The sequence below is a fragment of the Centruroides vittatus genome, unplaced genomic scaffold (assembly GCF_030686945.1).
Source record: "Centruroides vittatus isolate TY-2023 unplaced genomic scaffold, ASM3068694v2 contig_900, whole genome shotgun sequence".
NCBI classification, from domain to species: Eukaryota; Metazoa; Arthropoda; class Arachnida; order Scorpiones; family Buthidae; genus Centruroides; species Centruroides vittatus.
This window is the reverse complement of record NW_027122591.1, coordinates 1,153,702-1,171,625: the sequence shown is the minus strand read 5'-3', so window position 1 is coordinate 1,171,625 and position 17,924 is coordinate 1,153,702. Positions and strand designations below refer to the sequence as shown.

Below are 17,924 nucleotides of genomic sequence, written 5' to 3'. Positions count from 1 at the left end.
TTATTGAATCTGAAAATAATTCATATTTAAAATTAATATAATTAACTAGGCTAAAAAATAAAAATATAAATTTATTTTTAAAAATTTCTGATAGTCATAAGGCATAATATTTTTCATTATATAATACAAAATTATACTAAAGTATCATAAGCGTTTTTTTAAACTTTTTAACCTTGAATAACGCAGAGATCTTTTGTTGTTGCCAACTCATTTTCATAAAATCCCTCCAGATCAAGCTTCAAAACCCGCAATTTTTGTTATCAGGAAAATAAAGATAGAAATATTTATTTGTATCAACGGATTTTATTACTTAATAATGTTTATCCTTGGTCTGATCAGAATGATCACACAGGCTCCTTTTTTAGCGTCCTGTGGGCACTAAGAGAGCCTCTTTTAGCAAACCCATTGAGGGTTCAGCCAGGTTCACAATGGAGCGGTCGGGTGATGAGGGATAGGGCCCGACATATCTGGAAAGATCACCCCCGAAAAATTCCTGGGAATTTTTCTACCCGTCCGGATTCGATCCCAAGTCCCCAGCCTACTGCAATGAGAACCCTGGATCAAATTACCTTTCAGACGGTAGGCTGCCATCCATCGAATCCGAACGGGTCGAAAAACCCTGGGAATTTTTCGGAATGGATGGTCTTTTTGAATGTATCGGGTTTTTGTCTCTCATCTCCACTCGCCCCATTTTGAGCCTGATTGAAACCCATGCTAAGCTTGAGAAAAATGTTCTCTTAAGGCTCACAGGGCGGAAGGAGTAAAGCAAAACAAAAAAAAAAATTAGATAGCGCTTATATCTTGTTTATTAATTTATTTTCTCGCGTGAAATATAATGTATATTAAGATACGGAATGGCCACTTAGAGAACGGCCAACCAGGAAAATCCTGATTTCCCGATGGGCCAACCTCCATTGGACTGGTTCTTGAAGTTAGAGATACTAGAGCTTCAAGATACCAGTCTAATGGCTTTTGCTGGAACCCAGTGGCGTAGCGTAGTGGGGGCGGCAGGGGCGGCCCGCCCCGGGCGGCACTTTTAGGGGGCGGCAAAATTTCACAATAAATAATAATAATATCTTGTAAAAATTTGAACCTGTACAATACACAATAATGATGATTGTTCTTGCTGAAAAGTTCTTTAGAATTACTGTATATTTTAGTCTTTTAAATTGAGATACCTAAATAAGGGGGCGGCGAAATTTTCTTCCGCCCCGGGCGGCCCCGACCCACGCTACGCCACTGCTGGGACCCTGAGAAGTGTAAGGCTATGCCAGGTATTCCTATTCGATAACTCGTAGGTATCTTTTTTTTTTTTTTTTGTCTTTCATTCACACTGTGCATTCGTTCGTTAGTAGTAGTTCCATTCATTCAAATGAGGTTGTGAAGTTTAGTAAAACTTTATTTCTACATTACAAATCCTTCTATTGGTAATTATAATTTAATTAATTAAACAAAACATTCTATTTTACTTTATTCTACTTAGTTATTGTCTTAAAATTAATTTTATTATTATTATTGACATTAAATAAAGAAATGTCTGCTAACTTACGAATTTTTTTCATGTTGTATTTGCTCCCGTCATTTTGTCTTTTTAAATTGGTGATAACCTAATCAATACTTTCATTTATTTTATTTTATTTCATTTAGAATAACCGATTTGTATGTGAATATTGTAGTATTTGAAGGGAACATGGATAGGGTAATTGGATTATGCCAGGACGAATTACAAAAATTGTACCATAAGAAATAATGGAAAAAGCCTATCTCTATTTATGAGAACCAGAACGGGTTACACTGTATTTATCTACACGTCAGCCAAGGGCGTCGCTAGCCAATGGGCCAGGGGGGGCAAGATGATATAAATTGATAGAGGATATGAATTGTATGTAGGTAAAATAAAAATGATTCATAAAGTTTCAACCCCTTGAAACTCATGGCTTCCTTCGCTTCAATCAGCTTCAAAAATTGGTGCTGTAATCACTACTACTGGCACTCTACGTTATTCTATCTCGTTGGTGCAATCGCAATTCTTTTATTAGCTTACAGTTCAAGGTATTGGTATTAGAATGTGTATAGAGTCTGACAAAATTATTATAATAATTATGGTTTACAACAAAAATTTTTTATTAATATAATTTTTATTATTTACATTTATTAATAATGAACATCCATATTTGATTTTCATCTCTAATAAACTTAGTTGAAATCTAAATGGGTCTGATCCACTTACCTTTTTTAACACAAGAAACTCTGCGATAACAACAGTCGAGGATTACTTTTCTTCCAATTATGACGCGGTCAAAAATGGAAAATACAACGCACGAACACGAAAGAATTGCGATATTTTTAATTCTTCGATCGAAAATAAGTAGAAAATTTCATACATCCTCAGGCGCCTATGTCATTTCATTTAAAGCCGCTTATTACATTAAAAAATACTTCAAAAATTGTAATATTATATTATTTTAAAATAAAATCTGACGAAAGATAAGTTTCTTTTCTTAGTACATAATTTAATGGATCGATTTTGATAAAACTTTGCCATTTTCCATTAGTTGAAACAAGGAATCCAAAAATGTAATGTGGGTCCATTTAAATGTAAAAAAATCCAGCAACGAATAGCTTAACTTTCCACGGACCATCTAAAATTCTGATGGCGCTGTCTGTTACGATATTTCCTTTAAAAAACTGTTTACATTTTTCATTATTATAAAATGACATAAAGCTTTATTTCGAGAGTAGGGATGGGTTTTATAAAAAAAAATATTTAATGCTAATGACGAGTAAAATCGTCATTAAGTCCGACCTTACTCGAGATAGGCCACACGACCACCCTTTATTTCCCTATCTCCTTGATATTAAACCACCAAAATTTAATAGCATCAATCCCCCTAATAAATAACCTTCCTGCAAAATTTCAGAAATTTTCGAAAGCACAAGAGTTATTAAGCGTCAAAGAGGGTTAACAAAATCGTGCCATAGACAAACACACACAGACATTAACATCCATACGTAAAAAAAGAAAAAAAACAATGTTTTTGCACGTTTTAAGGTTCTCTAAGTCCAAAAATGTAAAAATCTTGAGGGGGATCATTTTTTGATCGATCACAGTACTTGCCCTCTGTTATCTTTAACAGAGCCACCAGGAAAGTAAAATAGGAGTCCATGACTTCGTTTTCGATGTACAAAGGTGACAATGTCCATGCTCTCTGATGCGACGAGGGCACCTAACACAATTTAGGCCTAGGGGTCAAAAATAAAAACAGTACTACGCGCGCCTAACGGAAAATATGCGCGAAAAATGAATAAAATATAAGAACAAAGCGATCGCCATCGATTGCTTTGTTCTAGGATCGTCTCTCTGTACTTGGCCAATGCAAGGGATCGTATCTCTCGTGGCCTGCAGGTACGAGGATAGCTTCTTTTGTGGCGGAAAGTGAAAAGTTTACCTGTCCGCGTCCGTCAGATAGCCTACTGTACAAGAATCGCCTCTTCTGTGCCTAACAGGTGCAGGGATCGCTTCTTTCCTTTCGGCTCCTCTTCAGTTCTATCGCGATACGACAAAGTCGCACGATGTTCTAGTAACTTCTTTAAATGGGTACTCTTGAAATCTCTACCAATGTTCAAATAATATACTTTTACATAAGGTTCCAATACGAGAATTCTGTCCTACATCATTCTAAATAGATGGTTCTACTGTAAGTTTAGAAAAGTCAGATGAATGACTGAAAACTCGTGTTTTGTTTAATAAAAGAACTGCTGGAACTGCTAATTTCCTAAAACAAACAGTGGTTTGATTTATTTATTTGTAAAGATAGTTTTGTGATTTTTATGATATTTATTATAAATCTAATATATTTAACACACACACAAAGATAAACGAAATGATTATAAAAGCAATTGAACCCAATATTTAAATTTGTTTAAATTATTAAACAATCTATGATATATTATGTGCATCGAAAATACTTTCATATACTGTATAACAAGAGAAAGATATCTTTTAATATACATTTTTAAATGTCTTAATGTATACATTGCAAACCATGAAGCAGAAAAGTAGATTTTTCCTTTCGTGATTCTCCGAAAAACTAATTATAATTATGTCTTCTGAGAATCAATTCGCATTAAAATGTTGATTTTCCGTTTCATGATTATCATTAAAAAACGGAATTACAGAGCAAAATGTTCCTTTAAACTTATATCACGTTATGAATTTTGCTAAAATAGACTTATATAAGTTTCTGAAGAATATAAACAACTTTTCAATTATTTTTTTCTTAAACAGTAAACAATACTGTCTTACGTAAGACTTATTTATTGGAAAATTACTCTTTCAGTTATAGGAGAAAAATATAGTTTTTAAATGTTATTATATGAATTATGTTACTTATAATGTGTTCATATTAGGAAGAATCCTCTAAAAGTTAAATATCAATAGTAAATTTTCATACTTTTCTTTGTTCTGTTGATAAAAACCATTTTTATAGAGTAAATAATATTTTACTTTATATGTAAATACACAAAATTCATACGGCAGTTTATAAATTTCACATTTAAAAGTACATTATATTTATTTTTTATAACTGTCAAATGATGACTTTAATATCAATTTTATGTTTCGTGTACATTGTTAATGTGTTTGTAAATCAGATTTGACCCTTAAACACTATTTAGAGGTCAGAAACGGCAGAAATATCTGTCCTAAAAAGGATTCAAGTTTGATTGTTTTCGGGTTTACTCGCTTTGATTTATAAGGAATTGTACTTGACTATCTTAAATTTTTATATAAAAGTCTATCACCGAAAATAATTTTTACGTCATAATAGGAGCCTTCCATTAAATACGTGTTCGGGAGGGTGTCACAAAAAGTACATCATTGCACGCGATGGAAAGGCATTGGGTATATTATCTTTTTAGTGGTATTTGTCGCGAATTTCTTCTTATAAGCCTACTCATTAGTCGTGTAAATAAATAAATAGTCAACAATCTTACTTTATAAATTAAGATTGTCGATTATGCTGAGTGACTGCTTATAAACTGTCAGTTAGAAAATATTTTCAGAACTTTTTAAAGTCATTTCTTCAATCTATAAACATGTAATTAAAGGAGTTTGACGAAAGTACATCATTGCAAATTACAGGGAGGGAGGAAGCAAAATTAGTTCAAAAACTTTACACGTAATTAACGGACGGTTCCGTACGCGAATCAAAATGTTCGTTAAAAAAATACAAATCAAAGTTTTAAAAAATATATACTAAAAGTGACAAAAACGTAAGCATAAAATCCACATTCAGATTCTTAAACAAGTACAATTATAAAAAACAAAAATTGATTAGATAAGTTTTTCAGTATTGTCCGAGGTCAACGATAGTGAAAGGGAATAATTTTTCCTCGACGCCATCTAGCGAGTCAAAATTATACTAAGGCATTCAATCAGTGTTGTCAACACTCGCTCCCAGGTATTCGGACGATACGCACGGGTAAGTCTCTTTTCGACTATATTCACTAAACTCTTTTATAAGTGAACATATAGGTTACCTATATATAATTTATAATTACGATATGTATATATACACATTTTCCTTTATAAAACTGTTTTTTTTTTTTTATTTAAAAATATTTTTAAAAATTATGATTAAATATATAAAATAAGAAAGATTATTTAAAAAAGAAAAAAAAAACACTACGAAAATGATGACATAGTCATAACAAGAAGTGACATGTATACTACGAAATGGTCTGTCCTTGAACTTTATTTTCATACCTTGACTGTTTGTCTCTCCCACTGACAACATAACTTTTATACGCTCGCAATTGTCACACTTTCCAAGTAAAAACTTGTCAACAAAATAAACTGTGCAATGTGAAATTCGAAAAACGAGAGGGGGAAAAAAACAAATTATAAATAATTCTGCTTCCAGTGAGGTCAATAGACCAAGAGTTGTTGCAGTACAAGTTTGTTTTCTGCCAGAGAAAAATACTTATTGTGACAGTAGATGGAAGTATCAGCTATTAATTTTTTTAATTGTTTTTTCAGACAAGTTAATATTCTTGGAATTTAAATAATGGCATTTTTTTTTTTTTTTTTAAATATATGTAAGGATGGATTGCAAGAAGACTGTGTTTGTGACCGGAGGTGCAGGTTTTATTGGAAGTCACACTGTCACAGAACTTTTGCTGGCCAATTATCATGTCGTGGTCGTCGATAATTTTGTTAATGCGGTTTCTGGTAAGAATCGAAGATAAAGTAATTAAGTAGAAGTTAATTTTTTGAAAGTTTCAGGTAATTTTTCTTTTAGGTAAAAGTGGGGAAGCGCCAAGTCTGAAGAGGGCAGAAGAGATAACTGGCAAGAAAGTAACGTTTTATCACTGTGATCTCTTGGATAAAGATGCACTCGGGAGGATATTTCGCAAGGTATAATTGAATATAAACAGTTTGGATGGTTCTAATAATGTTTTTAAACTATTCAATGCTTAATTTAGCACAAGGTTGATTATGTTGTCCATTTTGCTGCAATGAAAGCTGTAGGAGAATCGATGGCGAAACCACTCTTTTATTACAAAAATAATGTCGTCAGTACTATTAACCTGTTAGAAGTACGTATCCGGATTGTCTATTACAATTTATATACATTTACTTTATTGGTGAATACTTAATGAGTGACATAACGTTTTTCTAGGTCATGTGCGAAAATGGCGTTTACAATATGGTTTTTAGTAGTTCTTGCGTAGTTTATGGTAAACCTCAATATCTTCCAATCGACGAAGCTCATCCCACGGGAAATGTTATTAATGTCTACGGAAGGACAAAATATACTATCGAACAAATATTAGAAGACATGTGCAAGGCTGAAAAGGTAATTTTTAGCAGTACTTTTGAAATATTTTATCCGCTAGAAAATGTCGAAAGATGTTAAATTTCTGGTAGATTACCAAAAGATTATTAAAGATGCTAGCAGATAAATGAATTTATTTAATAATTAAATATTTGATTTTGATTATGATTATGAATAAATACTCGACCTCAAATAAAAATAACATTCAAAATTGAGGCAAATAAAATCGTCCGTAATAACTTCGATATATTCCGAAATGTCGCTTTTGATTGAAGTTTTTGGACCAATTGGAATAATAATTAGCTCTACACTTTTAAGGCAGCTATTAATTAATTATATGTCTTGTACAGTACCCGATAGGTTCTGTACTATTAAGCGCTACTGTTTAACTAATGAGTTGCACCATACACTATTTTATAGATCCGTAAATCAGTAACATATTAGCATTCGTGATTTTGATCACGTCATTTTTATATGAACCAATTTAAATTAGATTGAACTACCTAAGTTCACAAATACGTAAAGAAATTCCTCTTTGCATATAATCCACTTCGAAAACGCTTGAGAATGTAGAAATGAAATTAGATTCGATAATTGTGCATCCCATAAGAACTTTAAGAAATTTTATATATATATATTTACTCATATAATTATATATTCATGAATATATTAACAAAAATATTATTAAGTTCTTTTAACGGATGGGTGAGATGATTAAGGCATCAACCTACCGCTCTGGCGAGCAACTTCCAGGAATTTTTTCATGGCAGTCATTCGTGGATACGTTAAACTCTCCGGTCAATGGCCGGATGGCAGAGAGGTTAGGGTGGCACCCTACCGCCTGGGGACCCGGGATCGAATCCGGACGGATCAAAAAAGTCCAGGAATTTTTCGGGGTAGTCCATCCGGATACGCCGGGCTTCATCCCCCATCACCCGGTCGCCCCATTGTGGACCTAGCTGAACCCATGATGGGCTTTATTTAAAAAACGGGCCTTCCTAGTGCCCCAGAGCACTAAGAGTTTTGCCCTGTAAGCATTAAGAAAGTTTTACACAGGAAAATATTTTATAATTTCCATTATAACCAATTTTTTTGGATTTTATAGTTTGAGCTTAACATAATTTTATGGTATAAAATGCAAGAGGATTTTCAAAATGTAAACAACTTTTAATATCTATATAATGTACTGTATATGATTGTTTAGCACACAGAGGCTATCATTAACATTAACCTTCACCACAATATAATACAGATGTTAATCTAGGTCAACTTTATGATAAATATTAACCTTAATGAAATTATTAATGGCATTAATCATTAGATCATAAATATGTCATCTTAAGGATGGAAGACAAAAATTTTAGAATTCTCGATTAATATGGCCTTTATCATGTCAAAATAGAATTTTTATTTGTAAAATGTGCCGAAGTATTAAGTTTAATTAATGTCAACAGGAAGTAGGGATTGTATAGCTGACTTCCGGACTATTTTCATTATTCTCAAGGGAGCATCTCTCGCCGATTTTAATGTCAATCGGTGTGAGCCTTAGATTAAAGATATAAAGGAATGATCATGAGCGAGAGACATTCAACAAGAGACAAGCTCATTTTGGAATGTATGTATGTCTAGTACATTCTGCAATTAACGTTTATAATTAAATTCATTGCTCTAAAGAGTCATCTTTTATAATAAAACTTGAAAATGTAATTAATAGACGTGCAAATAATTTATTTATTAAATATTATCAGGGTTTTTATACACACATAAGTAACGCCATTAGGCAGGAGGTAACTTCTCTCCCAAATAACAAAAATTCCAGTTAAAATCAGAAAGATAGTTGGCCCATACACCTAATAAAAGAATAAAAAGAAATATATAATAAAGCTCATGTGATATATTATTTTACACTGGTTGAAGTCTAAATGAAGATAGTTCTATACAGCGGCATGGCGTTAATCTCGCGGAATAACAACGAACACTTAAAGCAACAATGGAAAACTTTTTAAATTGACTTTTCACAATAGGCTTTCACGCTACATATGCGAAGTTTTGAAATTATCATATATATAAATATACACATATGATAATTTCAAATACATACTGCATAACCCGCGGTCACAGGTTCACCATCGCTGGCCTAGAGGAACTAAGATAAGAGTTAGATACAGCAATGCATAAATTATTCCTAGTAAATCTTATTGGCATGCTAAAGGGGGAAAAAACAAAAGTAAAAGATCCATTAAAATAATTATAAAATAAAATCGATCAAAATATTATGGAACAAGTCAAGATATCCGAGTCTTGGTCTGGCAGTTTCACAAGAATATTGTTTGGTAAGTGACATGGTTTGTTCAAAGATAGGCTTCATTGACTTCCGAAAAAACTAAGAATTGGCGCAGCGGTAGCCCAAACTAGCAAGTAATAATCAACATCTGATTGGAAATTTTGATTATTACTTGCTACAAGTTGGCAAAAGAACAGAGCTCTTAAAACTGAGGAAATGGAATGGGAATGAAGCCAGAATATACTTTTTCCAATTGCTAGTTTTTAATCTAATTAGAGAATCAACGGAAAGTAAGCTTCTCATCAAAAATAATACCAATAGCATTTACAGAATGAACATATTTAATGATATGCCCATTAAAAATTAGAGTTAAAAAAATTAGGATCGGGAACTAGAGAAAAAAAATTTAACTTGATAAATCAGTTGCTTTCAAATTGAATAATTTCATTACAGAAGAAACATATTAAGATCAGAAATTAAGAAAAGTGATTCCAAATTATCTTAATAGCGCGGTTGAGGCTGAAGTTTTTTTAAACGCGAAAACGTGTACGTCGGACGTTCGGCGCCGCTTTCCTGTAGGCCTAGAAGTTTGACAATGGCGTTGGGAATGTCGAGCATGATTTCACTGACATTCCAAACGTCATTGTCAAACTTCTAGACTTACAGGAAAGCGGCGCTGAACGTCCGACGTACACGTTTACGCAGTGGTGATATTCGAAATAGTTAACAAAGGGTTCGCTAGCAGAAAATTTTTCCCTGACAATTACCGACAAACAAAATGGAAGTTTTGGCTAGAACCTTTTCTTGCGATATACCTAATAATCAGTGGCGTATTTGGAACGTAACGAGCCCTGGGCGAAGACAGTAACAATAGTATCAGGTAACCAAAAAGTTCTGTCGTTTTTTGTGAAACTACAAAGTTTAAAGAATGTTACACGCAATACACAATAGATGGCACTAAAATTCCAGCAATATGTTAATCAAGATTTAATGCTGACTCATCTTATATAAAGAGAAGCGGAAAGGTTATCTCTTAATATTATAAAAATTGACCGGAAGATGAGTACTCCAAACTCTACAATTCGTGCTTGTATGTTGTATGAGTTTAAACTTGGAACAAATGCTGTGCAAACGGCTCAAAAAAATATGCCAGGCTTTCGGACAAGGTTCTGTCAGCACTCGCACCACCCAAAGGTGGTTTAGAAAATTTTCTTCCAGCGATGAGTCGCTTAAAGATGCGCCACGAGAAGGGCGGCCATATGTCATTAACGATGATGAATTACAGGCTGCAATCGAAGAAGATTTTGCTCAAACTTGTCAGATGTTAGCACGAAGGTTCTCCGTAAATCAGTGGTCCCAACCGTATGCCCGCGGGCACCATGGCGCCCGCCAATCGTTTTACGTGTGCCCGCCACTGTGCGACCACGATAAAAATAAAAATATTTCGGTTTTCGATAAAATGCTATGTAAAAGTTTTTTCACTTTGAATGATTAACCATTCAAAAGTAGAAATGGCGTCCAACACAGATGAAAGCACAAAGCGAAATGCGACCGATCTCTTTTTCCCCTCCGCCAAATCTGCACCAATTCAGTTTCCTATACCTGAAATGAAGTAAATCGGTCCGTTCTGAATACCATAAAATCAAAGTAGGGAAACGTGTAGGGCCCGTAACTTGGAGTGACCTAGAAATTTCAGCAGTCGTTAACTAAAAAAAAAAAAAAAAAAAAAAAAAAGGCAACAGCCATCCGTGTGTCAGAAGTAATCTCCGCCACGATATCTCTCGCGCACCATCTAGAAATATTCCTGGGTGACACCACGATATCCGCACCGGGTGTCACTCATGCTAATGTCACATTATATAAGATTTGTTTAGAAGCAACTTATTTAAATGGGGCCCCAATTTAAATTTTGTCTAGGGCCCGCTAGAGGCTTAATCCGGCGCTGTTAACTATGTCCAAATATAAATTCACCTTGAAAAAATAAATGGTGCCCGTCGTCCAGCCGGTATACTAGAATGTGCTCTTAGGTACAAAAAGGTTGGGGACCCCTGCCGTAAATGATGAAACTGTCCGTTTACATTTGCATAGTTTCGGGAAAGTTTACAAGCTCAGCAAATGGATACCTCATCAATTGACACCTGCCAATATTGTGCGTATGGTGGACTGCAAATGGAATTGTTCACTATGAACTTATACCATCTGACCAGACTATTAGTGCTAACGTCTACAGTGACCAACTCTGTCGAGCTCACCAATCACTTTTGAAAAAACAGCCAGCTTTAGTGAACCGTAAAGGCATTCTTTTCCTACACGATAATGCTGTAGGCCTCATGTCGCACATGTGACCTCTGACACAATTCAGACCCTTGGATGGAAACTTATTTTGCATCCTCCTTATTCCCCTGACATTAGCCCTTCTGACTATCACTTATTTTTAAGCCTAGATAATCATCTGCGAAATCGACAGTTCAGAAATAGAGAGGCTATGGAAATGGAGTTAGAGAAGTTTTTCAACTCTAAAGATCGTGACTTTTATAAAAATGGAATTTATAAGCTTGTTTCCCGTTGGGAAAAGGTTATAGAATGTGAGGGTGGTTAGTTTCATGAATAAATTGTGTTATTTCCTATACATTTTTATGTTTGTTTTCTTTCAACAAAAAACGACAGAACTTTTTTGGTTACCTGATATATTAGTGCTGTCGACCTTTTTTTTTTATTAGGCAGAGAAATTTTTCATCCCGAATGGCACTGCTGATAACAGACAGATGTCATCATCTCTCGAAATACAATATCCTTTTTATTTCGCTGTCCATAGCCCGAGACGTGTTCCACAGCCATCTTGTATTATCTCGCGCGCGTGAGATCGTGGGATCTCTCTTATGACTGGATCTAGTTTCAAGAACTCTCTTGAATCGATCGCGATTAAACCTCGTTTCGGTCGAGAGAGATCGCACCAAGACATAGTCCCCGACCTCGCTCACAATCTAGATTGAAATGCTCGGTGCGAACGGGGTGTAAGGCTCTAGTTTAGTAGTATTACAGAGTATAATACGTATATTTTAATATATTTTTTAAAAAAAAACAAAACTACCGAGAAATGTTCCGTGTGTTTAACAAGGTTCGGAAAACTGAAAATTTTAACAACGGGTTCGGCCGAACCTGTGCGAACCCGCTGAATATCACCACTGCGTTTACGCGTTTAAAATTCGGCCTCAACCTCGCTATCAAGGGCGTCGCCAGCCAATGGGCCAGGGGGGGCAAGATGATATAAATTGATAGAGGATATGAATTGTATGTAGGTAAAATAAAAACGATTCATAAATTTTAAGAAGCTTAAGAAGATTATTTTAATTAAAACATAATCTTCTTGGGTTTTTCGCGCGGGAATTATAAATCGGGCAATAAATGACTTAGCATTTAAATAATTTTTTTCGCATGTCTAGGGAGGGGCAACTGCCCCTGTGCCCCCCCTCTGGCGACGCCCTTGCTCGCTATTAAAACATTTCATTTAATTACATCAATATCAGTGTAGATACATTATTATTATTAGAATAAAATTTATTTTTCAAACTGTTAAAAATCATGATTTGAGATTATTCCAATTTGTTTGCTTCATAATTTCGTCTCTGAGAAATAATAAAATTGCCCGATTTTATCATCTCTTGCGCTAAATTACTGAAGTATTGCAAGATAACCGAATAACTTCCTAAGACCTTTATTAATCACGTTGTATATACTGCGATATACATTTATTTTCTTAATCTACAGTAGTAAAAGACTTTTTTCAAAGTTTCATTTAATCTTTGAACAGCATTATCAAAATTTTCTCTTGAAATTTAATGAACAGAATTGAATGTAAAACTTTAATACGAGCGTAGAATAGGTAATCAGAGTCAAGTCCTTTATATGATAAAACCAAAAAGTGAATTTTTAGAAAGTTTACTACATTATTATACGAATGGATAACAGGATATTAAATACTAAACGTAAATATACAAATTTTATTTTCATGCCTGATGTGGGACTGAATTACACTTTTTGTGCAAAATGGGAACAAATATGAAAGATCTGTTCCAATATACAGGGTACAGGGGGTGCGCAAAAGTAGGTATACAGTTGAGAATCTGAGAAACACAGATGTTTGGTGTTCATTATTATTATTTTTATCATCTTTTATTAGTTCGTATTCCTTATTTGTAATTTAATTTGTACATAAAAATAAATGTTTTTCTTCCTATTTTCTCCCTGTATGTTTTTCCCCCTCCATAACACCTACTTTTGCACCCCCCTGTATTTGCCAGTAATAGGAAACAAAATTTACTCAAAATTAACTGAGCAAAAATTCAGTTAAATCAGTTATTTATTATATATTTTAACAAAACTAACATTTTAGAAAGTAGAAATAGAATTCTGTTTATCTGTAACTGTTAATTTTATGAAAATGATTTGAATAAACTGACATTTTATCGATTTTGATATATTTTCAGAAATGGAATATCATTTCTTTAAGATATTTCAATCCAGTGGGTGCTCATTCCTCGGGATTAATTGGAGAAGATCCTACAAGAGCCTTTACTAATCTCATGCCATATATTGGGGAAGTAGCAGCTGGCAAACAGAATGAATTGGTTATTTTTGGTGGCGATTATGACACACCAGATGGAACAGGTGATTATTTATTAAAAGTTATTGAAGTTTATTTTTATGAGTTATTTCTTAAATTTTTTGAGAGTAAAGTACTACTACAAATCATTCAAAATTAAGTAGGCAAATGAACTGTTATGAATAAACTGCAAGACTATGTAATTGTCAATCCTATATACTTTTCAAAATTTTAATAATGAAAATCAAGTTATATTTTCTGTTACTGATACTCCTAATATAAGATCTCTTCTTTCTAACTTATATCTAATCTCAAAGAGACAAAATCATTGCATTCATAACAGTATACTATCAACAAGTCAATTTTCTGTTGAAGGCACTTATTAAATAAGTAAGAATGTCATTAAGTTAGATTTAATGAAATATATCATTCTTTGATTCAATATAAATTTTTACATCTTCAGATGTCAATGTAGGGGAGATAGTCCAATATTTTCAACTGTTTCCATATCAAAGAGTGTATCACATATAATGCTAATAATTTTCTTAAATAATTATAATTTCTAGTTTTGCAGACAAAAATTTATTCAGTAAAATTTAATAAAGATATATTATATTGGGGGAAAAAAAAAGATCCAAACTAGATAAGGCTAAAGAATCAAATTCATTGTTCATAACAATATTAATATATAAATGGTCAAAATACCCTAATTTTCTATGAATTATTACATCCATAGATGCCATAATCAACAAGCAATTGGTCAACTTTATTTTACCTAGATGCATTTCAGAACTTACAATATTTCTTGTCTTGGCAAGTTTCTTCCATACAAATAAAAAATGGCACAAACAATTTTCTGATAAACAGTTGGGACATTGAAATTGGAAGTGTAACTATTGATACTTTCATACTAAAACCATTTTCATCCGTATTCCTTTGTAAACAATATTTTGTTACACATAGTCCTTATTACTTTTATATCCACTGAGGAGAAAAATTTCCTAAATGCATATGAGTAAAATAAAGTTGTTGATTGGTTGGTGATTACACCGCCTATGGATGCGATAATTCATAGAAAATTTTGACTGTTGATATTGATATAGATTGATATTGACAATACAGAATTGAAGCATTGTATAGATTACAGATCATTGTTAATAAGTGGATACTTCAACAATAAATTAAAGCATTTATATTATAATAAAAATAATAATATATGTATAAAACTAAATACTTTACAGGTGTAAGAGATTACATTCATGTAATGGATTTAGCATCAGGGCATGTTGCAGCAATAAAGAAACTAACAGAAAATCCAAGATATAAAGTAAATGATACATTTTTTTTAACGTTTTCAAACGTTTTTTATTTAATAAACAAAGAAAAAATTTCAGGTATATAATTTAGGAACAGGTAGAGGATTTACTGTACTTCAGTTAGTGAAAGCTTTTGAGAAAGCCTGTGGTAAAAAGGTCAGTAAATTTAAATATATTTACATTATTATTACTGTCTTTATTCAGCTTAGGCTTTGTCTTAGTTTTTATTTCTTCATAACTACTATTTTATTTTAAAACTGATCTATTTCAATATCCTTTTTCCTTTCTCATACTCTATTAATATGCATAAGTTAATCTATAGAAATTAATGCATGGGTTGTGTGTTTAAAACCAATTTGAAAGTGGTATGATATGCCAACTTTAAATTGCAATTGCAAACTCATCAAACTGTTTTCCTTTGTGTAAAATCACTAAGAGTATCATTAGACAACATGTGCAATAGACATATTACAGCACTGCAATTTTTTTCAACACCACCAAAGATACATCTACTATTATCTCCTATTCATTTTTTATACATTGAATCTACACTATAATTTACTTTCTAATCATTTCTTATTAATTACACTCCTATTTGAATTTGCATCTTGAGAGCTGTTAAATCTCAGGTAATTATATTTATAATGACTTGTTTCAGAGAACTTTGACAGTTCAGATACATGATACATAAATTGTTATCCTAGTAAGGTATAAACTCATTGCTCTTTTCATTGCTGTAAAGTTAATGTTGAGGACTAAAAATAATTGTAAACATTTAAAATTATAGTCTTACCTTGATTATGCAATATTTTTTTGTTTTGTTTACACACAGCAACATTACTTTCCTGTATTTAATGAATGAAATCAAAACTGAATATGAAGTAATTACACTTTTAATTTATTTGCTTCAATTTTTAAACTGTACATTGTAAAAATCCATTTTAAAGTAACATTTGTATACAATTTAAAACAATATTAAATATCTTGAAATTCGGCATCATCTGGCATATCTGGCATCATGTTGTCAACTACTGGTCTACAAAAAAATAAAAGTGAACACTTTTATCTAATTGTGTTTCTCAATATTTACCTTTTGCATAATACATACTCCTCACTATGTGGCGAAGCCTTTAGAGCCCAATCTATCCTCTCTTAGAGGACTTTTATAATTTATTCCCGAATGACACATTTTAATCCACTTAATGTGTGCACATTTTATGTCTTTACTCTTTGTTTCAAGTAACCCAAAAGAAATAATCACAGTGAGCAGTATCAGGACTGTTTGCCAACAATTGTGAGGGTTTGATAAATGCAATTTTATTTTCCTATAGAATGGAATTGTAGCCTTTGCTATATGTGAAAGCACAGAATCCCGATAAAATACAAAGTTGCCATCCAGAAACAGTCTCTTGGCATCTGACTGGAAGAAATGATGAAGGATTTTCTTTATGTAGTATTTTGATGATAATTTTGTCCCAGGTTCCACGAAATTTTGCTTTGTTGTTTCCTTCACTGAAATTCCAGCCCAAACCATAATAGTCTACACAATATCCCTTTTGGAAACTAGAATTTACTACAGTTAACAAAAAATTAGACAAGAAGCAATTTATAAAAAAGTTTTTTTACTTGTAATTTCAGATACCCTATAAGATCAATGACAGGCGATTAGGCGATGTTTCAGAAATTTGGGGAAACTGTAGTCTAGCTGAAAAAGAACTTGAATGGAAAGCCAAATATGGACTGGATAAGATGTGTAAGTTGATTTTTCCAACAATCTTAAGCATTAAGCCTGGTACAAATGAGTCAACATCAAAGCAAACTGGTCTCCTTTCAAATTGAAGCTAATTTGCCTGCAATTGAACAATGGACTCAAGGTTTCAAGAAAGGTAGGCAGTCTGTTCTATTAAGAGCATATTCAACTTACTGGATATTTTCATTTGGTTATTAACAATGCTCATGCACAGTTGATCATCAATCTGTGGCAATCATTAGCAGTAATCAAACAGTCACTTGACATAAAGACCAGTTTGTCTACACATTGAAGCAATCACATTGACTCATTTGCAGTGGGCTTTATAGATAAACAATAAATTAAGAGTTTTATTTATAATAGGTGAAGATTTCTGGAGATGGCAAAAGATGAACCCAAATGGATATAGAACAATTGATGATGATAATATACAAAAATAGCTAAAGATCAATTGTAAAATCACTACAGTTAACATTTTAAAACAATTTTAAATAATAATACGGCTAATAAAACTCTCACTAAATTTATATCCATGAGACGTAAACAAGATAAAATTGAATAAAGGTTCTTGAGGGCATTATTTTGAGTTAATGTAATTTTTAAATAAATTGTTAAAGCAAGTAAAGAAGATAAAATATTTTAAAAATCATTTTTTGTCTATTAAAAATTTATACAAGTTTTTTGGAAAATTCAGAAAAACATTTCAGATTTAATAATAATAATGCATAATAAATCAATTACATCTTTTAGTTGAAACTGAAAAATAAAAATTTTTATTAATAGTCAATAATATAATTTACACACTATTCAACAGAAAGGAATTTATGAATAAAAAGTTAATGCATTAATGATTAATGATGGTAGTGATGTCATGAGAAAGCCTTAGTAATAATAATAATGATGTTATTACTATAATAATTCATTCTTCTTTAATAGAAATCTCCATGCATGTGATAATTTTTCAGTATCTTTGAAGTTTAATCATAAATTAAGGATTGCATTAAAATTTCACAAAATTTAGCATACTTTCCATAAAATGGATTTTTATGGAAAATATGGTGAATACTATAACATTTTCTGATAGGTATGCATGGATACTTTTGTTGCTATATTCAATCAAATGTCCTAAATA

General features: G+C 32.4%; 1 protein-coding gene across 1 annotated transcript; it reads left to right on the top strand.

Annotated features, from left to right (window-relative positions):
- Positions 1-5,405: 5,405 nt before the first annotated feature.
- LOC136984047 (UDP-glucose 4-epimerase-like) lies at positions 5,406-17,369 on the top strand. The gene is made up of 10 exons (XM_067280969.1): positions 5,406-5,483; positions 6,105-6,232; positions 6,303-6,418; positions 6,487-6,600; positions 6,684-6,860; positions 13,611-13,791; positions 14,968-15,053; positions 15,121-15,198; positions 16,681-16,795; positions 17,156-17,369. The coding sequence occupies exons 2-10, from the start codon at positions 6,106-6,108 to the stop codon at positions 17,230-17,232; spliced, it is 1,071 nt and encodes a 356-aa protein (XP_067137070.1). The 5' UTR covers positions 5,406-5,483; position 6,105; the 3' UTR covers positions 17,233-17,369.
- Positions 17,370-17,924: the final 555 nt, after the last annotated feature.